The sequence below is a fragment of the Podarcis liolepis genome (genome assembly GCF_965112155.1).
Source record: "Podarcis liolepis genome assembly, chromosome: 4".
NCBI lineage: Eukaryota > Metazoa > Chordata > Lepidosauria > Squamata > Lacertidae > Podarcis > Podarcis liolepis.
In genome coordinates this window covers 102,626,112-102,653,751 of record NC_139558.1, presented here as the reverse complement: position 1 = coordinate 102,653,751, position 27,640 = coordinate 102,626,112, and the positions used below count along the sequence as shown (strand labels likewise).

The following is a 27,640-nucleotide window of genomic DNA, read 5'->3' as shown; positions in this document are numbered from 1 at the left end:
CATCCAGCCCTTGCAGGAGATGTCAGGGGTTGACCCTGGGACATTCTGCATGCCAAGCATATGCTCCAGGGCTTCCCATATTTCCCTAGTCTTTCAACGTTATGCTATTAGCAACCGTGGAGATGCCACCTCCCTCTTTCGAAAGGAGAAAACTCACCTGATCCATTCAATTAATAATAATAATAATAATAATAATAATAATAATAATAATAGTAATAAATTTATACCCCACCCATCCGGCTGGGTTTCCCAGCCACTTTGGGCGGCTTCCAACAAAATATTAAAATACAATAGTCCATCAAATATTAAAAGCTTCCCTAAACATAATAACAACAATCCATTTTCAGTCCATTGAATTAGCAATTAAGCATTTCTGGAAAGGGAAATGGCATACTTTGTATATCAGCAAAAAAGCATGCATAAGAAAGTATTACTCATTTATGATGAGAATAGGATTTATTTATTTTGAACTTTGCTTGGTTCCTCCTTGGTGGCCAGTGTGATTGTTTCATCAGGGCTAGAACTCAGGACCCGCTGCCTTGAGGGACATCTAAGAGCAGTTGGGCAGGGAAAGGTCTCCCTTTGGAGGTGGGGGACTCTCCTTCCTTGGAGGTTTCTCAGGAGAGGTCGGACGGCCATCTGCCATGGATGCTTTAGCTGAGATTCCTGCATTGCTGGGGGTTGGACTAGATGACCCTGGGATCCCCTCCTATCTCTCCACTCCTGAATTCCAGGAGGAGCTTCCTTGGCTCCTGCAAAGCCCTTTTCCCTGCAAGCTCTTCCTCTGGTTTCTGGCCAAGGGAGGGAGATGCTCAGAGTCCAGCCAAGAGCCTCACCCCCAAAAGGATATCTGGGCATTGGCGTAGCCAGGGGGGGGCAGCTGCCCCCCAAAATCCATAATAAATAATAAAAATCTGAGAGAGGGCAGAGCTGGAGGGACTCGGCTTGGCAAGGGTTAAAGGGAAGTGAGCTGCCTTCCTAGAGAGGACAGGAAGCAAGGGGGGGCTGGTCCTCCAGAGCCAAGGCCCCTCCCTCCCCAGTCCTTTCCTTGCTTTGGGGTCTCTCCTGCAAGGGCCGAATCGCAGCCCCCTCCTGGGATCTGGTGAGTCTCCTCTCTCTCCCCCCAGAGGGTGCAGTGGGGAGACGGGGGGGGGGTCCCAGGGCTGCAGCAGGGGAGGATGCTGGGGGGGGCCTGATCTGCTCCTGCAGGGGGGGGACCCCAAGTCAGGGAGGAGAGGGTCCTGCCAGGGAGGGGCCAGGTCTGCCACGCTCTCCTTCCTGCAGATCAGAGGATCCCTGACTCCCACGAAATCTCCCTTCTTTAAACAAAGGAGTCCCTGGGACTTTAACTCTGTGTGACATTGCTCAGCCTCATTGCACAGCAGAGGAAACATGTGCAAATGGTTTTCCAAAGCTGGACGGGGAGGCGGACTAGCCCCCCCCCAAAAAAACAGGGAGGAAGGAATTTAAGGTGGGAGAGAAAGGCCAGGAATAAAGAGAGGGATCCCAGCCCAGAGTCTGGCTGCTGCATTGGGGACCAGTTTCCCAGTGTCTCCAAGCTCAGCTCCCCACGGAGGCCACTGCAGCCATCCCCTCGCACCCAGAACATGGCATCCCAGGACCACATCCTCTCTGTCCCAAAGGAATTATTGCTGGCAAAGCAGGCGGAAATGGGCGCTGCTACTCACGGAGCCTCCAGGGACCTTTCCATCAGTGGCTGTATGTGCATTGTTAATAATAATAATAATAATAATAATAATAAATTACCCTCCTAAATTTCAAGGGAGATGTCTTTGGCCCTGCCGACTCGGCCCTCAGGGGGTTGGCCAGATACATACCTGGCCCTCAGGGCAAAGAAAAAGGGACCCCACCCCAGAGGTCTGTCCTGAGAGCGGCAGAGAGTCCAAGTGCAAGAAAAAGAGACAGAAGCAGGGGAGTGGGGGGAGCAACTCCTGAGGACCCCCAAGTGAGGACCCCCACTAGAGCCAAGCATCCATTTATCACAAGATACAAATGACTCCCTTGTCAGTCACTTCTGACTTCATGCATTGACTGGAAGGCAGCAGAAACCAGGCTGATTCATCTCCCAGAAATCCCTTCAGTTGCCTCCACATTCTGCATTGCTGGAAGGCTAGAGACTTATTTCTTCTCCTCTTCCTCCTTTTCTTTTCAAAAAGATAGCTCATGGTCTGAGATGCGGTGAAGTCCAGCCCATTTCCCCCCCCCCCCCCCGTCTTACAGATTCTGTAACAGAACAATGTATTTGCTTTGTAGGATTTGTTAGAGCTTCTCATTTAGACGGACAGAACTTGGCAGAAGACCAAAGGGTTCCTTCCGATCTCTCAGAGGCTTCCTGAGAGCACAGATGGGTGAGCGAGACTCAGCTGGCCCTGGAACAGGAAGAGGCCATGTCATCCAAACTGGGAGCAGTGGGGGATTCTGGGAAAACCCAGTGCAGAAGATCCTGGGTGAGGAGGACACCCTCCGCTCAGAGGTGCAGAGGCAGCAGTTGAGGCAGTTCTGCTGCCAGGAGGCCAAAGGACCACGAGAAGTTTGCAGCCGACTCTACTACCTTTGCCATCAGTGGCTGAAGCCAGAAAGGCACACGAAAGCTGAGATGCTGGATCTTGTGATCTTGGAGCAGTTCCTGGCTGTCCTCCCCCCAGAGATGGAGAGCTGGGTGAGGGACTGTGGAGCGGAGACCAGTTCCCAGGCGGTGGCCCTGGCCGAAGGTTTCCTCCTGAGTCAGGCAGAGGGGAGAAAGCAGGTGAGAGAGACTTTCCTCTGGATACTCCCAAGGGGCTCCAAACAGGACAGAGAACATCCCATAATGGTCTGCTGATGGCCCATCCTTTTTCGGGGAAGGCATCCATGGAATGAGATCTAACACCCTTCAAGTCTTTGTCATTCTTTTTCTAGTATTTCTTACCATTCTCTGTTTTGAATCCTTGTTTCTTTCTCAGGGAAAGGATCTCTTTGCAGAAATGGACCTGGATTCCTGTGAGGCAGAGAGGCCTCCGTTGGACACCAGAGAGAGGCCATTGGGTAAGGAGGAAGGCGGTTTTTCTCCATTTGGTCTCATTCTGTTGGTTTTCCAATTCATCTGAGGGTTCTTTTCATCTTGTTTTGGGGGGAGACAGTTGGGAACAAGGGTCCAGAGGAGGGGAGATGTATTTTTTCACAACAAACATATGAAATGGGCACAAACCTCCAAATACTCTCAGTAGGTAAGGCTTTCTCAAAGGCCCATCTGTAGTTAGAGATGCCCTGTTTCACCTGTGAGAGAAGCAGGCACTCCTGGTGTCCTACTTACCTTTTTTCTCTTGCAGGTGGCGGAAGGATGCTAGCAAGACCTCCTGATCCATGTTTTCATGGGGGCAGAAGGGAAGCAGCGGCTGTGGAACCAGATCAGGTCAGGGGAAGCTGCCTTGTGGGGACAGAGGCTGAGGGATGGAGCAATCTCATGGACTGGTTGGGCACAGAGGAGTGGTGGGAGGAAACAGCCGGGGAACCAGGAAGGGAAGACGGCTCAGAGCCGAAGGAGTGGAGGTGGAGGAAGGATGAGCGGTCAGAGGGAGAAGAGGGAGAAGCCTGGGAAGAGGAGGTGTCAGAAGCTGAAGGGGAAACAGGGCTTAGTGAGCTGGGAGACTCTGTGGCAGAATGCAGTGCAGAATCAGAGGCAGAAGAGGAAGGAGGCGAGTGGGAGAGGAAGGTCGAGAGGCTGAGGTGAGTCAGGAGAAGGAGGATCCACCGGGGGCTCCCTCTCCTTCTGCCAGAAGCCCCCCTCCCTGCTTGTCTCTCAGAGCAAGGAGACCAAAATAGGCTTATTTTAATTGTAGATTGATCACTGAATGCTAAAATTGTTTTCTAAGCAGTTGACAAACAAGAAGAAATAGTGGCCTGGATTCACCTAACCAGCCCTATCGGATGAAAAATGGGGCCTGCCCCCCATTCCTCCCCCTCTGCATGCCGCCCTGAACCCCTTGAATTTGGCTTTACGGCATTGGGAGGGAATCTTCCCAGAACAGCTCAAGAGGAGAGGAGTAATTGGATCCTTCCATCAGGCAAACTGGAAGCAACAGAGCATTGTGTAGCAGATTATATTTCTGCTGTCTCAGAGGAGGACATTTCCCTTTTTCTTTTAGGGTCCAGTGTGCTTTGAAGATGTCGCTGTTCGTTTCACGGACGAGGAGTGGGCGTTGCTGGATCCTGACCAGAGAGCTCTGCATAAGGACGTCATGGAGGAGAATTGGGGGATCGTGGCCTCTCTTGGTAAGGCTCCCTGTGGGATCGTCCTATCTGCCTGGAAATTCAAAAAATACGTCTATGGACCAACCTCATATATTTTCACAGAGCTCAATAGTGGCCCCTATAACACCTGGGAACCTAACACCCCCACAATAAAAAGTAACTTAGTTTTTTCTTTGAACAATCTTCCTCAAATTATTCCTTTTTCTACCACGATTGGGCTGCTTTCAACTGCCCAGGCCATCTTCAATGTCAGCTTCAGAATTGTTAGGAAAAATAAGTAGCTTCAGGTTTTCTGTTTTTGTTTTTGCTCCTGTCAGTCTTGGGTTGACCAAAGAGACGACTGACATTGGAGATGGAGGGGATGCCATGACTGGGCCAAACAAAATTCATCCCAGAGAAGAAGAGCTAGACTTATTGAATTTCAGGTAGAAGTAGCAGTGGTGATGATGATGATACAGTGGTACCTTGGTTTACAAACTTTCCAGAACAGGACTGTTCTTAAATCAAGGTACCACTGTAGTAATAATAATAATAATTTATATTTATACCCTGCCCATCTGCCCAGCCACTCTGGGCAGCTTCCAACACACATATAAACATGAAACATAAATAATAATAATAATTTGATGCCATATAAAAAGAACATTAACTTTAAAATGAACATCTTACACTATTGGCCAAAATATGGAAACCTTTTGTGAAAAGTGTATTTCTGAGGTTTGATGGCTCATAACACCACTTTTGTTTGGAGTAATACCATAAAATTATATAGCAATGGAAAGATAATTTAATGAAGAATGTAATGCAATGACTTTTAAGAAGGAGTATTTATTAGGACAGCAGTCATAAAGAAAAAACGTGAAACCTTTGGTAACCATTGGTAACCTTCAGCTTTAATTACGGCCTTACAACGCCTTCGCATGCAGTGAACCAGGTTTTTAGTTCTGCAGCTGTAATAATGTGAAACCAAAACCAAATTATTGCCTCTATTAATTAGGCTTTATTGCTGGGTTGCTTCAGACTAAGAAGTTTCTTTACTCGGCTCCATAGACTTTCACTTGGGTTAAGGTCTGGGCTATTCCCAGGCCATTCCAGCAGTGGAATATTATTATCTTCAAACGACCTTTTGCACACAGCAGCAACATGACATGGAGCTGAATCCTGTTGAAATAATAAATAAAAATAAAAATATATAAATATATATAACAACAACAACAATCTTTAATACGGTCCAGAGACCCAACAAATCATTACAAATCAATACACGGTCCATACAGCCGGGTTAATCAAGCATTTTTTTTAGAATATAGGACTCATTTGTTCTTGCAACCATGGATAAAAACTTTGCCACTGCCAACGTTCTGGCTTTTGTCCGGTCTTCCAGTAGGAACCTGACATAGTGAGCCTCTGTCTTTCACGGGAAAGGCACCAACAAGGGTAGTATCAGTTCAGCCCTGGCCTGCTCATACTTCGCACAATGTAACAAAATATGATCTATGGAATCGATGTCTTGAGCACATGCGCAAAGTCTGTCCTGGTAGGGAACTCCTCTCATCCTACCATCCAGCACTGCAGAGGGGAAGACATTCAGTCTGGCTTTGGTGAAGAGCCTTCGGTAGTTAGGTACTGTCAGGTTTTTGATGTAAGATGTTAACTTAAAGACATACCCATATTGAACTCCTGCTGCCAGCGGACTACAGACTGCGTGTGATCGAGATCGCAAGTCACAGTGTGCATTGTCCCATAATCTTTGCTTTAAAACCTTTTGGGCGCCTTCATAACCCAGGTGATACAGTTGGGGGGGGGGAAGACAGACCAATAGAGGTGGCTTTTTTAGCCATGGTTTTCTGCCATTTGCTGACAAATTCCTCATTGGTCAGATGTTGGTACAGACCCTTCCCTAGATTAAACACTGAAATCCTGAGCCAATGTTTTAGGGCAGCCCACCACGCTCTAGCTGAAATTGGGCCTTCACCAGCTTCCAACAGAAGTACGGAGTTGGGGACGCAGTTAGGTACCTGCAGCAGAGATCGTATAAATTTTGCCTGAAAGCCATCTAGCTTTGGCAGGTCCCCATTATGCCAGACATTTGCTACATACAGGAGTTGGGAAACGGGCTTTGCGTTGAAAACCCTTAAGGCTGCTGGAACATATTTGCCGCCCTTTGTGAGGAAGAATCTATGTATGGCTAGCTTTGTAATCTCCGCCTTTTGAAGGGAGGTTTGCCAATGGTGCTTCCAAGATCCTGTATGATGCAATGTGAGCCCTAGGTAATTGAAGTATCTTACCTGTTCAAGGTTATGGCCATCCAGCACCCATTTAGACTGGGAGAATCTTCTTTCGAAGACTAAAATTTTAGATTTTTCATAATTAATGGATAAACCATTTCCAGAACAGTAATCAGAAAATTTCCTCAGCAGATAATTCAAACCCGGTCTGGAACATGAGATGATGGCCGCGTCATCAGCATATAACAACAGAGGGGTCCTTCTCATTCCTGTTTTTGGAATGTGTCCATCTGGGTCCATTAAGTTCTCTTCTAGGTCATTTAAGAATAGACAAAACAATGTGGGGGCCAAAATACAACCCTGTCTCACCCCCCTAGTCATCTCGACGCTGTTCGATAGCTGTCCCTGTCGACCGCATCAGACCTGCAGTTTGGTTCCATTGTACAGGGCTTTTATGAGAAAGAGAAGTCGTTTGTCCTGCAAAATCAGACTTAATTTGGACCAAAGCTGGGATCTGGGGATGGAGTCAAATGCTGATTTCAGATCCATAAAGGCCACGAAGAGTTTACCCTATAGAGGCCTGGTATACTTCTCAGCTAGGAAGGACAGCATTAGACAGTGGTCTGTTGTTGAATGGTTCTCACGAAAAGCTGCCTGGGCTTCAGATAGTATATTATGTTCATTTAGAAAGGTTATCAGTTTGCTACTGAGGAAACGGGCATACAGCTTCCCAATTATTGAGAACAGGCTAATTGGCCTGTAATTGGAAGGTACATTTGGGTGGCCTCTCTTAAAGATTGGAACTACTATAGCATGTTTCCAGCTATATGGTACCTTACCCGAGTTATTTACTACCGTAAAGAGTGCTGCCAGAAGCGGAGCCCACCAGTGCTGGTTTGATGTAATCAACTCAGCTGGGATAAAGTCTTTCCCCAGAGCCTTTCCACTCTTCAGATTCCCAATTAATGTATGGACTTCCTCCACAGTCACCGGCCTCCAATTAGGGAGCAGTGACAATTCTGCCCTGTCATCCTCCTGTAAGCTGGAAGGGAGGTTTGGATTTTCCATAAATATATTTCTGAAGTGATTCTCCCAAACCTGAGCTGGAATGACACAGCTTTGAGTCGGAGACCAGTAGCCAAAAGAGTTTAGTTTCATTGTTTAGTGAGGCATTCAATAGCAGGGACCAGGAATTTTGTTCGGACTGTCTTTTTTTTGAGGCCAAAAGGGCTTTATACTCTTTTTTGATTTTAAAATAAAATGGAGGTAAGTAGTTTAATCCAGCGTTTCTATAGGCCAAATAAGCGTTCCTTAAGGCTTCCTTCTTTGTGCGGCACTCTTGGTCAAACCAACCAAGTGCGTGGCTTGCCGGCTGAGTTTATGTTAACCGAAACTACATCCTCCAAGGACTTAATGAGATTTTCATAAGCTGTCAGGGAGGAGTCTATTGATAAATTGTATATTATAATTGATCTTAACTTAATTGCAGTTTGTGAATTCAATCTATTCTCAATTGCAATTGTTATCTCAGGTGTCCATTTTTTCCTACGCAATGCTGGATAATTTGCTTTATCTATGACCTCATGTTCTATGTGAGAGCGCTGAATTGAATTTTGGCCAGTAGTGGAGATGATTAGAGGTAGGTGGTCGCTTTCAGTTCTATTATCTATGGTGAATTTTTTAATTGATTCGAAGGCCTCTCTGTTTGTGAGGCAGTAGTCTACTGTGCTGGCTCCATTTGTATTTATGAATGTGTACTCGCCTTCTCTGTCCCCGGGGAATGCCCCATTAGCAATGATGAGCTCAAGACTTATTTGTAAAAAAAGCCAGGCAGAATGATACTCTTGGATTCCAGATGCAAAGTGATCTCCAGTGCCAGCTGCTCGAAAACTGAGCACTCAGTAACTTGTGACGCCAATTGAGTGGAAACCAGAGTTACTAGGCCCCCCCTCGGTCGTCCCCTTCCAAGCGGTTTAGAGGCTGTGATTTCATAGGCGTCGTAACCGTCGAGAACTATGTTGTCAGTTGCCCAAGTTTCCTGCAGCACTATTATGTCAAAACCCGTTATATATTCACGAAATGGCTCGTCCCCTAGTTTGTTGGCCCAACCCGCTATGTTCCATGAGATGAAGTTAAGGCTGCTCGTTCCATAACTGGCTTGGCTTCATTGTGATGGGGAAATTCTTATCAGCTCTCCCACTGGTTCGGAAATGATGCAACCGTTCTTAGGATATGCACGGTGTTGTTGTTCTCGGGGTTGATTTGCAGCATTTTCCCAATTTCCCGGCATCGACGATGTTTTCTGAATTGCTGGGACCATCAGGGGGTCTTCGTCAAAGACAATTAAATCTGTCTCTGGCTCTCTATGTGTCCTATTTCCCTTGGGAGGGTCGTCACTTGGCATTGGCTGATCACATTCCAGCTGGAGTAGAGAGTGGTGAAATTCTGGATCTGCCAAAGGCGTAATGGAGTGTCTTATCTTTGAATTATCTAGATTGGGCTGGCGTTCTTTGTGTGTATGGCCTTTTTGCTTTGATGTTTTCCTCTCCAAGGGAGTCTTGTGGCTGGGTTCACCGCACATATTCCTCTTTGACGGCCCTCCCGAATGAATCATGGCCCTATGGCGAAAGCCCTTCGGCAGAGGGGGCGTTGATTGCTTGGGGTCGGTCCGGCTATACGACAAGTTTGGCAGTAGTTGTTTTCATTCTGTGTCTTTAAAAACACGCCTTAAAACAATATTATAGTCCTGTAAAATGGCCCTATATTTCAGTAGCATTTTAGGGGTAGCTGAGTCAGAAAATGTCAGCATGAGTCTAGTGTGCTGGGGGTCCGTGCAGAGCAAGTTTATCACGATCAGAGTGTTGAAATGGATATTTAGTAAAAGCTTAAAGTTTGTCAATTGATTTCCAGTAAGGCAGCATACCATTAAAAGGATATATATTGAGAGCTACTTGAGTACTTTGTAGGATCAGGTCCCTACTTTCGCTTTTGTTGTTTTTAGTATTTGTAGTCTCTCGGTTATCAAGTCCAGACCAGTTACACCCCTGTACGCGATGGTCTAGAGGGAGGGCAACGCTGTGGTCGGTCTCTTTAGTACTGAGTGAGCTATTTTTGGCTGCCAGGAGCACCAACTCCGTCAGGAGAGACGTTACCTTTTCTAATTTGATGTTAATTTCCTCCACTGTTCTTGCAGTCAGCAGACAGTGGCCCGCGAGTATTTCTGAATAGAGCGGTGCCCCCTCAGATGGTAGTTCATGAGCGCTCATCTCAGCATTCTCCGCTGGGTGATCTTCACCCATTAAAGCATCCCCCACCTACCTGGGAATGAGTTCTGAATTCTGCGCTCTTACAAAATCGTCCATTCTGCTCTGCTTGCTCTTCTGTGGGCTCACTTGTGGAGATGAGGCCGGTCGTTTCTTTTTCCTAGGCATTTCCCAGAGATAGAGCCGCTGCTAATTTCTGTTGTAAATCAAGGAAGCTCGGCGTCTACCCACGATAGGCATCTAATCACCACACCTGCTGAGCCGGAGCTAATTAAGGCTTTCTCCGGAACTTTCCAGACTTTCTCTAAAGCTTTTAACTCATGCCCTTGGCTCAAGCATTGTAAATTAATAGCTGGCAAATAACAAAGATAAAATACTGAGGCTGATAAAAGCTAATAAAAAGTGATAAAAATAATAAAAACAGCATCAATTGATGCGGAGCTTAAGTCAATGCTACCACTAACGACGACGCCATTTTGGAATTATATATATTAAATATATATAAATGCTTCAGTATCTGGGAAAAGGTCACCTGCGGAACACTTCAGTTTGGGCTCAAATATTTCATTTATGCATTTTGGAGCATTTATATTCCCATTAATGATGCAAATTCTGCCCACACCTTTTGCTGCCATACAACCCCAGATCATCACACTGTCTGGGTGTTTCACGGTCGGTGTAATGCAAGTAGGATGTATTCTTCTCCTCTTATCCGATTAAAGAAACTTGCGTATTTCATGCCATCACTACCAAGCAAGGTAGTGTCCCATTGTTCCGCTGTCCAGTTAACATGGGTTTAATCTTTCCAACCTTTGCTTGAGAGATAACAATGGCTTTTCCCTTAGAATTCTAACATTTAGACCAGTCCTTGCACTCATCTTCCCATTACATTGCACCATATCGTCTTGTATACACCCAAATGACTTTTTTCTGTCATGTAGGCACAGTCTCTCCATTCTTCAACTGTCACTTGCCTTTGTGCACCTTTTCCTGTTAGAGGGGGATTTTCCACTGGTGGCAGATGACAGAAACTGTGACACCACAAGACTGGTGTAAAACCAAATTAAATAAAGGTTTTATTATAAAACAACAAACAGCAAAGCTTGTGGGTATTTTTCCTGCAGGCAGGTTCAAACTGCAGCTTTTCTCCTTTTGTAGTCATGGCCAGCTGTACCCAATTTACCCAGAACTTTCAGAAACTGTTCTTAAAAGTACAAACATCTTTACTGTTTCTGTGCAGAATGTTTCTTTCCCAACACCCCCTCTCATTCAGACAGAGACAGAAACAAAACAGTAGTTTACACATATACAAAACATATTTATACATCATACACAACAATTCCTAATTTTGCCACTAGTCTTGCATGTTTCTCAAAAGTTAGTGCTTTCGTAAATATATCAGCCACATTTTGCATACTCTCACAATATTTTAGCATTATCAGGTTTAGTTTATCATTTTCAGTCATATTTTGATACTTAATTTCTAAATGTTTGAATTTATTTTTAAACTGCTCACACACTGCCAAAGTTATTACAGCTTGATTGTCTTCCCATGTTTGAACTGGATAATCACATTGTATATCGAAATCACTGAGGATTTGAACGTAAAATTTTATTTCATTACACAACTCTGATAAAGCACAGTATTCAGCCTCTGTTGAAGATGTGGCTACGATTCCTTGCTTTTTGGACTTCCAACCTATCAAGGAATCCCCAAATTGAAAACCATGCCAGAAATTGATTTTCTATCAGGCAGGTTGGCCCAATCGCTGTCAATGTAACACTGCAATTTTGTAGACCCTGAAGATGGTAATCTTAAACAATAATCAAGTGTATGCTTTAAATACTGGAAAATATGTTTTAAACCTTTCCAGGCATTTTCTGTGGGATAGCTTACTAGTCTGCTCAGTCTTCCAACTGCATAACTCAAATCTGGTCTGCTCCACAATGAAATGTATAATAAACTTCCAACTATTGAATGGTACATTTCAGGATTTACTGGTTCTGTGCATTCGCCTTCATTCTTGAAAAAAACTATTTCCACTGGGGTTTTTACTCCCTTGCTGTTTTGCATATTGTTTCTTTCAAGTAATTCCATTATTTTATCTTTTTGACTCGACAAAAAACTTCCATCGTTTGTTCCTTCAATTTCTAGACCTACGGTAGATACTTTTTTTTACTGGCCCCAAATCTCTTACTTTAAATTCCTTTCTTAGTTGTTCTGCAAATTTTTTCACTTGCTTTTGATTTTTTCTAGAATAAAGCAAATCATCAACATAAGATAAACATAATTCTTGTTTATCACCCTTTCCTTTAGTGTACAAGCAATTATCAGCTAAGCTTCTTTTAAAACCAAGATTTTTCAAAGCATTATCACGACACTCGTTCCAATTTCTAGCTGATTGTTTGATCCTGGTGCTTGATTCATAAAAATTTCTTCGTGCAGAGTTGCATTAAGGTAAGTTGTTTCAATATCAAAATGGTTTACCTTAAACCCACGTTGTGCTGCAATAGCTAGCAGTAAACGTACACTTTCACTCCTTGCAGTAGGAGAAAGGTTTCATCAAAACTTTCACCTTTTCTTTGCGTAAAGCCTCGTGCTACCAGCCTAGCTTTGTGCTTAACACTACCATCTGCTAAAAGTTTTATTTTATACACCCATCTACAGTCCACTGCCTTTTTTCCTTCTGGCAATGGCTCAATAGTAAACACATTATGTTTTGCTAAAGATTTCATTTCTGCTCTCATTGCATTTTTCCACCTTACTGTTTCCTGGTGTGGTAACTTTAAAACCTCCTCATAATCACGAGGCTCTTTCTTCACATCAACAGTTTTAACTTCTTGTATAGTAAACCTTTCTGGAGGTACCCCCTTATTGCTTCTTTGTGATCTTCTAACTTGAGCACTCTCCCCCTCTGAACTATCTTCCCCTTCTGATTCATCTTCCTTAGGAGAAATTGGTTCAGCTTTAGGAGATTGTGTACTGGGACCCTCATCCCCTGATTCCTCATCACTATCACTTTCAGAACTTTCTCTAATTTTGACTTTTCTTCCTCAGATATCACAAATTTATCTGTATCATCTGAAGACAATACAACTTCTGAATTTCCATGTAAACGAGCCCAACCATCTTGCTCCCAAAACTCTGCATGTCTTGATATCACAACTCTGCCACGCCCTCATGCAAAACGATACCCTTTTGACCAACTTTGATAGCCAACAAACCTAAGTTTCTTTGCCTTGGGATCGCCTTTCCTTCTCTGTCCTTTTGGGATGTGAACCCAAGCCCAACAACCAAAAGTTTTAACATGATCCAAAAAAAGGTTTTTTTCCATAAAGCAAAAAATGAGGGGTATTGTTTATGGTAGAATGAAACAATCTGTTCTGTAGGTAATTAGCACAGAGAATTGCTTCCCCCCAAAACTTCCTGGATAAGCCAGAATCACTTAGCAGAGAATCTAGCATTGTTTGCAAAGACCTTATCTTGCATTCTGCAACTGAATTTTCTTCAGGCGAAAAAGGACCCAATTTACGGTGACTAATACCACGTTTTTTCAACCATACCTCGAGAGCTTCAGACATGAACTCGCCTCCACGGTCACTCTGGAATTGGGTAACTTTGTAGGGAAACTGCCTTTCTATATAGTTGACCCAATTTTTAATCAGTTGACCAGTTTCACTTTTGTGTTTTAACAAGTATACCCAAGTATACCGGCTATAATCATCCACAAGAACCAGAAAAAACTTTGCTCCTCCTTCGGATTCTGCAAATGGCCCACAAAGGTCTGAGTGTACTAAAGCAAATGGCTTCTTGCTAATTCTATTACTTTCAGGATAAGATCCCTGCTTACTTTTAGACTCCTTGCAAGTATTGCAGTCCAGAAAAACTGAACATTTTTTCATTTTAATTCCCTTACTTAATTCTGGCATTTTTGCAATACTGCGGAAATTGGCATGCCCCAAATGACGAGGCCACAGATGCTGGCACTCATCATGCAAGACTCTATTACAGGCTTTAACACATGCCCCAGACTCACTTATTAGCTGGTCTTTCAAAACAAATAAACCATTTTTTAGTGTAACCACTTTTCCAGCTTTCTCTATTTTACATCCTGACCCAGAGAAGGTTACCATAAACCCCTGCTTAACAAGACTTGTAACTGAAAGCAAATTAATTTCTAAACTTGGTACACATAAAACATTGGTAAATTTGGTACTACCCTTTCCAGCTGACTCATGCACTGTTCCATCAGCTAGTACTACATTTACAGATTTACAAGGTTGCTTTTCTACAAGGGCTTATGCAGACTTAACAAAAATGTTTGTCACTGCTGAGTCTAAAATCCAGTCCTGTCCAGCGTCGTGACTGGTGCCTCGAACTGCTGCAGAAACATACTAGACTCGACTCTTCCTGTCTCCTCGCTTCCCAGCAAATGCAAGCTGCCCTTTTCTTGTGTTTTCTCCCCCAGACACAGAACAGTCGGCTAAATGCTTGGTTGACCTACAACAATAGCATTTTCTGACTGTGAAAACTGCTTCCTCTCTGTGATCTACAACCTCTTTATGTTGCCGCCCCTCATCAGTTGCACATCTTTTACTGGACTGCCTCCCATTTCCGGAGTTACGGTGAGGGATTGTCACCTTCCTCTCATGGCGTCTTTCCTCCTCATCAAGCAAATGCCCAGTTAAGAAATGCATCATTAATTGGCTTTCTGGAATTGCCTCCAGTGTCATCACTAAATTATTCCATGACTCAGGAAGTGAAGACAGCACAATATAAACCTTTCTCCGCTCAGAAAAATGTTCCCCAAGTTCATTTAACTGTGAAAATAAATCATGCATTCTTTGAAGGTGTTTTGAAACACATTCACCCTCACTTAGTCTGGCTCGGTACAGAGCTCTCAGAGTAATTTTGCTGCCAGCAGTGTTGCTAATGTGTATTGCTTTCAGTGCTTTCCAGATCTCACTTGCTGTTTCAAGGTCTCACACATGAGATAACTGAGACTTTTCTAAACTCAAAATTAGATTGGCATAGGCTTTGTCCTCCAGCCTTTGGTCTGCTTCATCTACTTCTTCATCCTCCTCCTCTTTTACAGGAGGGTTAACAATAACAGTCCAACATTGTTCTTTCTTTAAAAATACCTGCATCTGTAAACTCCATGACATATAATTGGACTCTCCCAGTTTCTCTACTGGAAAATATGAAGCTCCCCCTTGAGCTCCAGCTCCAAGTCCAAGTCCAGCCATGGCTCCATCCAGCTTTCAGCTTTCCACTCAGTCTTTACTCACACGTGGCTTGAAGAATTGTTCGGCTCCTGGTCTCAAACAAAAACTCTGCCGGCGCCTCCACACAGCCAGCTGCTTGAGAAACGCTGAGTTGCTTCTAGTCTCTGGGTTATTTTCATGTTCTGTCTCTGCCCACTCAGGACTGGGCCCATAACCTGTTACAAGGGGATTTTCCACTGGTGGCAGATGACAGAGACTGTGACACCACAAGACTGGTGTAAAACCAAATTAAATAAAGGTTTTATTATAAAACAACAAACAGCAAAGCTTGTGGGTGTTTTTCCTTCAGGCAGGTTCAAACTGCAGCTTTTCTCCTATTGTAGTCATGGCCAGCTGTACCCAATTTACACAGAGCTTACAGAAACTGTTCTTAAAGGTACAAACATCTTTACTGTTTCTATGCAGAATGTTTCTTTCCCAACATTTCCTGCCTTTACCAGTCTGATTTTGTAGTGACTGAGTCTCTTTATACCTCTTCAAAAATATAGAAAGGCCAGCTTTGGTTTAGTTTTTCCCAATCTTTCATCTAATTTCTTCATAACTGTAGCCTTGTTCACTTAATAATACAATTTTACATCACATTCTGGGTGACCAGTCAACTCTTTGTGCCATTTTTAAAATTTGATTATGTTTTTCAACCTCACTAAATGACCAACTTGATAGCAATCACATAAGACACTGACAAAAGTCAACGTAAGCAAGTTGTGCTTCCTTTTCCTGGTTATTTGGCTATATGGTTTGATAGAATATGGGTAATTGAAAAAACTTCGTTGGATTGCATTCTTGATTGCATTCTTGATCAAATTGTCTTTCCATTGATATACAAATTTATAATTACTCCAAAAGAAGAACGAGACTTTTTTCCAAGCCTTCCACAATTTTGACTACTACTTTAAATCAAACAAAGCAACATTCAACAACGCATCAGAATCTCATAATAAATATGTTGGTCAATGACAAACAACACAGGTAATGAACACACACCCAACTCCCTTGAGTTCTTCTCCATTTGTTTCTAAGGCTCCAATCCCTTTTTGTCTCCATTGCAGATTGTGATGAATCGGAAATTGAGAACAAAGGTGACCACGATAAAATCCCCAGGGAGGAGAAGCCATGTAAAAATTTGGAGTGTGGAGAAAGCTGCAGTCAAAACTCCCATTCCACTTCCCATCAACAAAATATCATTGGAAAGAAAGTCTATCAGTGTGCGGAATGTGGAAAGAGCTTCAGGAAGAGCTCCTCTCTCACTTCCAACCAAAGAATTCATACAGGGGGGAAACCCTTTCAGTGCTTTGTATGTGGAAAGAGCTTCAGGAAGAGCTCCCATCTCACTTCCCATCACAGAATTCATACAGGGGAGAAACCCTATCAGTGTGTGGAATGTGGAAAGAGCTTTAGGAAGAGCTCCTCTCTCATTTCCCATCAAAGAATTCATACAGGGGAGAAACCCTATCAGTGTGTGGAATGTGGAAAGAGCTTCACAGATAGCTCCTCTCTCACTTCCCATCACAGAATTCATACAGGGGAGAAACCGTATCAGTGTGTGGAATGTGGAAAGAGCTTCACTGATAGCTCCAGTTTCACTAGGCATCAGAGAATTCATACAGGGGAGAAACCCTATCAGTGTGTGGAATGTGGAAAGAGCTTCAGTCAGAGCTCCGATCTCACTAAGCATCAGAGAATTCATACAGGGGAGAAACCCTATCAGTGTGTGGAATGTGGAAAGAGCTTCAGGAATAGCTCCCATCTCACTTACCATCAAAGAATTCATACAGGGGAGAAACCCTATCAGTGTGTGGAATGTGGAAAGAGCTTCAGTAGGAGGTCCAATTTCACTTCCCATCAAAGAATTCATACAGGGGCAAAACCCTATCAGTGTGTGGAATGTGGAAAGAGTTTCAGGAAGAGCTCCTCTCTCACTTCCCATCAAAGAATCCATACAAAGGTTGGAAAAACCAATATACAGCTTTAGGAGCCAGGCAAATCCACACCTTTTTAACCAGGCCTTTTTCTTATTGACATCTAATACTATTTTAACATGTGATGTGTTTTTATGTTGTGTTTTTATATTCTAAGCATTCTGAGACATGTGGGTGTAGGGAATACAGCCACTCTTAAATTCCTAGGGGTCTTTGCCCCCCCATAAAATATTTGAGGCGACGCCCTAGGTTTTCTTTGTGTTTTTTTCAAATGCAACCTTTTATTCTTCCGCAACTTACCAGACAATTTTGCTATCAATTTGCCCTTTTAAGAAATTTTTAAAAACCGCGCAAAGGTCATGAGAAAAACAAAATACAAGAAAATACAAATGTGGACAGCTCCCATCTTTGCAGGCCAAACACAAAAGTTGCTTTAAAGGATTCTTTCCCAAACTTGGGTCCCCAGCAGCTCCCGGGACGATAGTTTCCATCATCCCTCCCCATTGCTCCTTTCAGCTAGGGATGATGGGAGTTCTAGTGCAAAAACAGCTGGAGACCCAAGTTTCCTTTAAAGGGAAAGTAGGCTGGCCCTGTGATTCCCTCTGCTGGCCAAAAGCACTGCCCCAGAATCTGAACCACCCCCAGTACTCCTAATTGGAATTAATAGAGCACAAAACGGAAGTTTGATCGGCACTTCAACCACTAGGGAGCTTCTAGGTGCTTTCTGCGCCACCTAGAGTACCCTCAGAATTTTGGCTTCTACTGGCAACACACATAGGAGAACAAATGAAAGACAAACCTGGATAGGGCCATACCAAATGGACATCTGGTGTGAAGAGGTCACTTTCCCCACTGCTGAACAATGCCACAGGTAGAGGAGATGGAATGCTAGAAGTGTTCTCTGGGGCAAGGGGAGCTGCTGGGAAATTGAACTACGGGCTCAAAATATTTTTTAAAAAGTCACTGCCATTATAGACATTGCCATTCAAATGGTGTGCATGCATCATGTGATTGATAGTGCAAGGCGGGACTTACCTGGCGCCCACCAATATTTTATTTAAGTCGGCACCACTGGTCAGGTGATTTACAAATTAAATAAATACATAAATCTCCTTCCTTTGCACAAGTTCCAGCTTGTCAATATCCTCATTTATGCTTTTTTAAATTTATTTGCCCTTCATCTGAAGATTTTACAATATAAACACAAAGGATGAAAGCATGGCTTTCTCAAAAACAATACAAGCCAGAGAAATCTCTCCTTTTCTTTTCTTTTCTTTTCTTTTCTTTTCTTTTCTTTTCTTTTCTTTTCTTGGATGGAGTTATAAACTTTGTTGATCAGGGGCCTGCTGTGGAAATTGTGTATTTTGATTTCAGTAAGGCTTTTGACAAAGTCCTCTGTGATATTTATGTGAGGATGCTGGTAAAATGAGACTGAATGAGGTAACTGTTAGGTGGATTTGATGGACCGATCCCAAAGAGAACTCCTTCATGGTTCCTGGGGAAAAGTGACCAGAGGGGTGCTGCAGGGTTCTGTCCTGGGCCCGTTGTTGTTCAACATCTTGATAAATGACATGGATGAAGGAACTGAGGGGATGCTCATCACATTTGCAGACAACACCGAACAGATCGTAATGGTGCCCTCTCTCTTCTTCAGCAACAGACAGGGAGACAAAGAACAGTGCAACAGCACACCAGAGCGGAAGAGATAAGGCTGACGTCCATTCTTACACTTTCCAAGCCTAGGATAGTAAACGGGCATGTGACATAGTAGCCACATATCCAGTAACCAGAGGAGTAAATTGCTAACCCACTACACATGATTGCAGGTGATATAAGGGAAAAAACCTGCTCCTTTTTTCTTATGGGGTACCCAAGGGCCCATATACAGTCCTTTTGTAGGTTCTCTATTGGTAGGAGAAAATAACTGAGACCAACCAGAGAATATTGAGAAGCAAAGCAGCTAGTAAGCCTTTTCTTTATTAACTGTTGCAACAGGGTGCTCCCCCACACGCGGGAGAGAGGAGGAGGACCCCGAGCCATGCATGCAAGCCCTAAATAGAGACATTTTAAATTGCCTGCCCTGGAGTTCAAGAACACCCCCAGAAACATCATACATACATCACAGAAAAGGCAGTCAGAATAATGGCCCCTCAGAATAATGGCCCCTTGTGGTGATGATAGGTTCTTGCGGTTCCGGGGTGCTGCTCATTCCCGAACTGCTGCTACCTTCCCAGGATCCATCTGCACCGCATCAGGGGAGAGTTGGTGACCGAGGAAGTCCACTGACCACTGGTGGAACTTTCACTTGCCAAGCTTAGCATATAGGCATTGCCCCCACAAGCGCTGCAACATGGACTGGACATGACCCTCGTGGCGAGCTGGGTCGTGGGAGTAAATCAGAATGTCATCTAGGTACACCACCACATACTTGTCTAGCAAGTCCTGGAACACGTGGTTGATGTACTGTTGGAACAAGGCAGGCGCATTGCACAACCCGAAAGGCATTACCAGGTATTCAAACTGCCCATACCGGGTCCCAAATGCTGTCTTCCACTCATCCCCGGCTCGGATCCAAATCAAATTGTAGGCCCCCCGAAGGTCCATCTTGGTGAACATCTGCGCCCCTTGCACCTGTTCCAGCAACTCTGCAATAAGGGGCAAGGGATACTGGTCTGGTATGGTAATCTTATTCAGGGCCCGGTAATCATGGCAGGGACAAAGCTCCCTACACTTCTTAACGAAGAGAACTGGAGCAGCGCTGGGCGTGGTAGAGGGCCGAATGAACCCGCCCTCCAGGCTCTTGCGAAGGAAGTCCTGCAAGGCTTAGTGCTTTGGTTCCATAAGAGAGTATAGGCGGCTCAGAGGCAGGGGCACCCTGGGCTGGAGGTCTATGCCGCAGTTGAAAGACCAAGTGTTCATTGAGCACTTCTTGGTACTCCTGGTAATCAGCGGGGAGCATTGACGCAGCTTCCCCTGTGGGGGTGGCCACTAGCATCTCAGACCGAGCATGGGGACACGGGTTTGGGAAGCGCACAGTCTAATTGACCCAGTCGATCTGAACATTGTGAGACTCCAGCCAGTCCATCCCGAGCACCAGGGGAAACCGGGGCATTGTGGCAATGTCCAAGGTGCGCACCTCCCGGTGCTGCTGGTGACACAGAACCAAGGGCTGAGTCTCCTGAGTAACGGTCCCCGAGCGCAGGAGCCGTCCGTCAATTGCCTCCACCTGTACCGGTTCTGGCTTGTCCTGGAGTGGCACCTGATGATGGGCAGCGAAGGCAGAGTCCATATAGGAGCGGGTTGGCCCTGAATCTACCAGAACATGGGTGAGAATCCAGGGCCCGCCAGGGGGTATAGATGCACCAGAACCATGAGGTGTTGTAATATTTAGAGAACTGCATAGGGAAAACTGTTACAGAAGAAGAAAGAACCCAATTAAATAGACCTATTAGTATGGAGGAGATTGAGGATGCGGTTAAAAAAATGAAATTGGGAAAAGCACCAGGCCCGGACGGGTTATCGGCCAAATATTACAAAGTTTTGGGAGGTCAACTAGCACAAGTACTCTGTGACACCATGAATAATATTCTAAGAGGAGGGAAAATACCCGAATCATGGAGGGAAGCTTTTATAACATTAATCCCTAAACCAGACACGGACAAATCGAACATGAAGAATTACAGGCCAATATCGTTACTAAATAATGATTACAAAATATATGCGGACATCATGGCGAACAGACTGAAAAAATGTTTAATAAAGTTAATTCACAAAGATCAAGCGGGTTTCCTCCCAAATAGATTTCTGAAAGATAATGTGAGGCATGTCATTAATCTAATTGAATATTTGGAGATTAACAATAATATACCGGCGTCCCTGATTTTTATAGACGCAGAAAAGGCGTTCGATAACGTCTCCTGGGGGTTTCTACTAAAATCGATGGAAAAGGCAGGGATTGAGGGTGAATTCTTGAAAGGAATACAAGCAATATATTCAAACCAACATGCCAAATTGATAATAAACAACAACCTTACGAATAGATTCAAAATAGAGAAAGGAACAAGGCAGGGATGCCCCCTCTCCCCGCTCTTGTTCATTTTAGCTTTGGAAGTCCTGGCGAACAAAATAAGGTCAAAAACAGAGATAAAGGGGATTAAAATAGGATTTAAAGAGTATAAATTAAAAGCTTATGCGGACGACCTGATGTTATCCCTAGAAGAGCCGCAAGAAAGCATGGGCAAAGTATTGGAGATTATGGAGGAGTACGGCAAAATATCGGGCTTCAAGCTGAACAAAACCAAAACAAAAATGTTGACGAAGAACCTGAGAAATGATGCGAAGGAAAGATTAGAGAGACAATATGGAATCAAAGTGGCTAAAAAAATAAAATATTTAGGAATCTGGCTTACACCCAAAAACATAAATTTAATTGAAGACAACTATACGCCAACATGGAACAAAGTGAAAAAGGACTTGGATGTTTGGAACAGGGTAAACCTTTCGTGGCTGGGCAGGATGGAAGCAATAAAAATGAACATACTCCCTAAGATGCTGTTCCTATTTCAAAACATACCTGTTATCAGAGGGACTAAAATATTTAAGGACTGGCAGAAGACTCTTTCAAGATTCATATGGCAGGGAAGAAGGCCAAGGATCAGATTCAAATTACTAACAGACCGAAAGGAGAGAGGAGGACTGGCAGTACCTGATTTAAAATTATATTACGAAGCGGCTTGTCTTTGCTGGGTTAAAGACTGGATAACTTTAGAGGACACGGACTTATTAGACCTGGAAGGGGCCGACAATAGATTCAGTTGGCATGCCTACCTCTGGTCAAATAAAGAAAAAGTACACAAAAGGTTTTCGAGCCATATCATTAGAGGTCCTTTGTATGAAGTCTGGGGAAAAAATAAGAAACTGCTGGAATGGAGAACACCCTGGTGGCTATCCCCAACAGATATCTTATCAATTAAAAAAACAAATATGGAAGAGCGAAAATTGACATATGAAGATCTACTAGTAAGATCCCAAGACAGCTGGAAACTAAGACCATATGAAGAATTAAAGGACAAGTTGACGGGCTGGATACAGTATCATCAAATTAATGCAAAATGGACAGAAGATAAAAAAACAGGAATGAATGAAAAGAAGTCGAAATTTCAGATTGAAGTAATTGAAAGTAAATCGAAGATATTATCTAAGATGTACAATATACTACTGGAATGGGAAACTAAAGATGAAGAGATCAAAGAAGTTATGGTCAAATGGGCGATAGATCTGGGGCATAATATAGAATACGAAAAATGGTCAAAATTGTGGAGTGAGGGATTAAAATTTACGGCAAGCGCTGCAATTAGGGAAAATTTGGAAAAGATGATTTACAGATGGTACCTAACACCAGAAAAACTGAGTAGAATGTACAAAACTGCAGACAAGGCTTGCTGGAAATGTAAAACAAAAGAAGGCAATTTTATACATATGTGGTGGACATGTGAGGAAATCAAAAAATTTTGGGACCAGATATATAATGAGTTAAAAAAGATATTTAGATACACATTCCCCAAAAACCCAGAGGCCTTTTTACTAGGGATGGTCGGGAAAGAAATTCAGGAGAAAGATAAAACTCTATTTCAATATTCAACAGCAGCGGCCAGGATGCTAATCGCTCAAAATTGGAAAAGCACAAATCTCCCAACGGTGAGGGATTGGCAATTAAAACTATACGACTTTATTGAATTGGCAAGATTGACACAAAGAATTAGAAATCACAAAAATACAAAGCTAAAAGAGGATTGGAACAAATTTATGGTTTATTTTGAAGGTAATTTTAAAAACTTACCAAATACAGCAGGTCTGTTTTAAAACTTCCGATGTGCAAACTAAAAATAATATACCAGCGGTAAAAATGAAACTATTGAAAGTAAATACCCGAAATCAGTAGGGAAGGAAGTCGTTGTTTTTACGTTCTTTGTTGTAGTTTTTTGTCTCCCCTCTTTTTTACCTTATTTGATTTTTTTTTCTTTTCTCACTTCTTTTTTTTCCTTTTTTCTTTTTAGTATGAATGTATTTGTTTTTTCTTGTTGTGTGTATAAAAGGAATTCAATAAAAAGAATTTAAAAAAAAAAGAACCATGAGGTGTTGCAATTCCACTGGTGAGGGCCAATCATGCGATGTCTGCGACCCCAGGTAGCCTGGGCCAACGGCTACTGGGGTTGGCCATTTCCCTGTGGCCGGCGTTTTCTCGGGACAGGATTGGGCATAGTGTCCACTCCCGCTGCAGTAGAGACACAGGTTCCCCTCTCCAGACGCCGAGTCTTCTCCGAGGGGGAGAGGCGAGGCCGCGCTGCCCCAAGCTGCATTGGCTCCTCCAGCGACTTGGCTGTGGCCGTGGGACTGCTGGGAAGGACGGGAGCCAGGAGTGCTGGCGGTCCTGAGCCTGGCGACGGTCCTCCAACCGATCGTCTATCTGCAGTCTCCGTTGAATGAGGGTGTCCCTCATGGCCAGCTGGTCCAGTATCTCATCCTAAAGCCCCTTGAGATACTGGTCCTGAAGGGCGGAGTCATTCCAGGACAAGTCCTGTGCCAACAGCTGAAATTCTGTGGCGTAGGCGGCTACTATGGACTTCTCCTGTTTCAGCCGCCGAATCGCCCGATTGGCTTGACTCCCCTTCTGAGGGCTGCCGAACATGGTTTCCAGATGGTTGCCAAATGCTGTATAGTCTGTCAGCAAGGGAGAGTCTTGCTGGAGCAGCGGCAATGCCCACTTGGCTGCCCGGTCCTTCAGCAAGCTGTCCAGGAAGTGCACCTTGGTGCGGTCATCGGGGAAATTCCGGGCTCGCCCCTGAATATACAGCTTGGTCTGGGCAAGAAACATGGGAAAGCTGGCTGGGGACCCATTGAATTTCTCCGGCAGGGCCACTGGGTACTTGCCAGAAGCTGGGGCATCGGCCCCAGGAGCTGGTAAGGCATCCAAACGCTGCTGAAGCGCTGTAACTGCACTGCTTAGCTGCTGAACGGTGTGGGTCAAGACCTGGTTTCCCTGAGCCAATGCCACCAGCGTAGCCGCCTGGTCAGACATGGCTTCTGGTTCCTCCTGAACGCACCCCAATGAAGGGGGAATGTGGGTGTGGCAGGAGCAAACTCTGCTGGTCCTGAAGGAATGGGTTTCCCAACTGACTGTGCAGGCAGTTTGAAACGGGCACCAAAATCCCTATTTTTCCTTAGCTTGAGCTTTGAGTCAATGTATAAACAAAAACCTGGTTGTATAAACAAGTGTTCAGAGCCCCTCCTTTATCAGTCTGTGACGGCAAGGATTGCCTTGGCTGTTCCAGTGGAGCAGGGATGGCACGTCTGGGTCTTATCTTACATCCTGACCACACTCTGACGCACAGACCTAGTCTGGGAACAGCACCAGAGTGTGTTCTTAGAGTTGGTGACCTTTTGCTCCAGGATAAGAGTATAGGAACAGGAATACGCTTTTATGGTCAGGAGTACAGGAAGGAAAACCCTTTTATCTTTTATGGTTAAGAGTACCGGAGCAAGAACATCTGTGATGTCAACCTGCATGTATAAGCTGACGTGGCTGGATTCCTGGGGAAGGGGGGAGAGGGTGCCTGGAGGATATATATACTGCATGGAATCTCTCATTTCTTTGGACTTGCTGTGGACTGACCACACAAGTGCCTTCTGCTATCCGGAGAGCAGAATAAACTCTTTCTTTGAATCAACCTCAGTGACTTCCTTCCTCCCGTCCGGGAGCAACACAGACCCCTCAAGTCGGTAAAGTCCAATAAGGCTACAGTCCTGTGGGTTACCCCAGAGGCGAGGTCCAAGACCAGTCCGTGGTCAAAGATGCAACGTGGAGGCAATCTGTAGTAGCTGAAGCTGGGTGCAGGGCAGGGAGTTGGGTGAAGTTCAGAACAGGCTTGCAAGCAGGTAACCAGGGCCAGTCAGGAGCTCAGGCAGGAACTAGCAACCAGCAATGTTGCTCCCACAACTTGGGACTGGGGCTTGCCGGCTTTTATCTGCCCTGAGGCATAGGACGTCCCTGATCCTCTGGTGACTCGCCTCTCTATCCCTGAGCCTCTGCAGCTCGGGAGTGGCTGGAGGGTTACCGGACCCAGAGGCAACCTCAGCTTCCTCTGATGGGGCTGAGAGTGGAGCACCTGCGAGCAATGGGCCCTCCATCACCTCAGGAGCCAGAGCAGACTCAGCTGGTGCCTGCACCTGAGGATCCAGCACAGGTGAGGACCCTTCAGGCTCATGTCCCAGCCCTGGCTCAGCTGGTTCTGGAGGCGGGGAATCCTGTGCAGGCTGGGATCCCTCAGGTTCAGCATCCGAGTCCGAATCCCAGGCCATCACACCTTGTCAACAATGTGGAACTGTGGTAGTCCCCAATTTGGACTTTATGAACATATGTGGAACAGAAACTAGCAGACATTTGGTCTTTATGAATGAACTGATTTATTAGAACTTCCATCTGTATTATTGCACTTTATGTGTTGTTTATGCACAAGACAAACATTTGATATTGTGATAAGAATAGATAGAAGAGTATTGTTTATGTGAATGCACAGCCGGTTACCTCTTGTGTGTTTGTTCATTCCAGGAACAGCATTCCTGACCCAGATGTTCACAGGAAGTTCCTAAGATGATTCCCGTTTCAAACAGGATAGTGAACCTAGGCCAGTAGGGTCCTCCTCTCCGGCAGACGGACAACCCCTCCCCCAAAGCCCCTCCCTCCCCCAATTCCCCATGGGAGTCCCCCACACCACCCATCACTCACCAGGATGGCTTTGGCCGCCTCCTGCTTGGAGCAGTTCTGGGTTCAGAGCCCCCTGAGCTGAGCTGTCTGGCAGTTCTGAATCACCTCCAGCAGGTACAGCTGATCTTCCTCCAGCAGCTGAAAGGCAAAAGTCAGTTCCTCATGAAGGGAGGGCTTCTCCACATCCGAGAGGGCAGAGTGGGGGGCAAGGAGGGCAGCTCTGAGTCCCTGCTCTTGTTCTCCCCAATACTCACCCCTGAGGGAGGGATGTGCAACCGCAGCACATCTGCAAAGAGAAGGACATGGGGACAGGTGAGTCCGTCCCTGAGCACCTGGCAAGACTATTCCAAGAGTTTTCTCCTGGATTCCAAGCCCTACTGCAGTGGAGGAGGGACATCCCAAGCCTTGGGGGCCAATCCTGGCCTCCTTCAACCAGAATGTGGCTCCCCAGGCCAGGGGTAGGCAAGCTAAGGCCTGGGGGGCGGATGCGGCCCAATCGGCTTCTCAATCCAGCCTGCGGACAATTCGGGAATCAGTGTGTTTTTAGATGAGTAGAATGTGTCCTTTTATTTAAAATGCCCCTCTGGGTTATTTGTGGGGTATAGTAATTGGTTCATTCCCCCAGAAAATATATAGTCTGGCCCCCCACATGGTCTGAGGGACAGTGGACTGGCCCACTGCTGAAAAAGGTTGCTGACCCCTGCCCCAGGCTAACAAGATGGTCAATATCCGGTTCCACTCCACCCTTTTAAAATTGAAATATCAAAACAGATCCCAGCTTTCAGAGCATGTAAACCACATGAGTGGAAAGACCGCTGCTCCATGCACAGAAACAGGACTATACTTCCTTCTCTCACCTTTAAAGCAAACCTCTAAGTAACAAAACTGAATTGACCCAAGCCTGCCTACCTCTGCCAACCTCAACTTCGCTCTTCAAGCCAAAAGGCAACACCTCCCCGTCCCCAGGTGAAAACACCTGGCCTTTCATTGGTAGAGCCGCCACAACACCAGTTGCGTTTACCTCACGGGGACTGACTGAGCAGCCGGTGAGATGCTTTCAGCCTCGGACACTTGGCGGATTCTGAAATGGCAGGACAGGCCAGATTCACAATGCTGACGGGCTGGATTCGGCCCACGGGACATAGTTTGAGGACCCCTGGTCTACACTGACTGGCAGCTCCCCAGAGTTTCAGGCAGGGATTTCATCCAGCCCTTGCAGGAGATGCCAGGGGCTGACAATGGGACATTCTGCATGCCAAGCAGATGCTCTAGGGCTCCCCATATTTCCCTGCACTTTCAACGTTATGCTATTAGCAACCGTGGAGATTCCACCTGCCTCTTTCGAAAGGAGAACACTCTCCTGGTCAATAGTAATAATAGTAGTAGTAGTAATAGTAATAACAACAACAACAACAACAACAACAACAACAACAACAACAACAACAACAACAATAATTTATACCCCACCCATCTGGCTGGGTTTCCCAGCCACTCTGGGCGGCTTCCAACAAAATATTAAAATACAATAGTTATTAAAAGCTAAAATACAATAACCTATTAAACAGGGCTGCCTGTTTAGGGAACTAGACCCGGCCCCCTCTTGCTTCGGGTTGGACTAGATGACCCTGGGATCCCCTCCTATCTCTCCACTCCGGAATTCTAGGAGGAGCTTCCTTGCCTCCTGCAAAGCCCTTTTCCCTGCAGGCTCTTCCTCTGGTTTCTGGCCAAGGGAGGGAGATGCTCAGAGTCCAGCCAAGAGCCTCACCCCCAAAAGGATATCTGGGCATTGGCGTAGCCGGGGGGGGGGGCAGGTGCCCCCCTGAATCCATAAGAAATAATGGAAATCTGAGAGAGGGCTGAGCGAGGGAGGACTCGGCTTTGCAAGGGTTAAGGGGAACTGAGCTGTCTTCCTAGAGAGGACAGGAAGCA

At 45.1% G+C, this 27,640-nt stretch overlaps 2 protein-coding genes across 2 annotated transcripts in view; both read left to right on the top strand.

Annotated features, from left to right (window-relative positions):
* The first annotated feature begins 757 nt into the window (after positions 1-757).
* Positions 758-27,640, top strand: part of LOC310705117 (uncharacterized protein) — a 134,768-nt gene continuing 107,885 nt past the window's right edge. Inside the window, exons 1-2 of the mRNA XM_083499565.1 lie at positions 758-1,102; positions 2,964-3,045. Coding sequence (XP_083355691.1) covers positions 2,985-3,045 — 61 coding nt within the window. The 5' untranslated portion in view covers positions 758-1,102; positions 2,964-2,984. The remainder of the gene's footprint in view (positions 1,103-2,963; positions 3,046-27,640) is intronic.
* LOC310705076 (uncharacterized protein) overlaps positions 3,852-27,640 on the top strand; it is a 55,902-nt gene continuing 32,113 nt past the window's right edge. Inside the window, exon 1 of the mRNA XM_083499435.1 lies at positions 3,852-4,272. Within this exon, the coding sequence (XP_083355561.1) occupies positions 4,239-4,272 (34 nt within the window). The 5' untranslated portion in view covers positions 3,852-4,238. The remainder of the gene's footprint in view (positions 4,273-27,640) is intronic.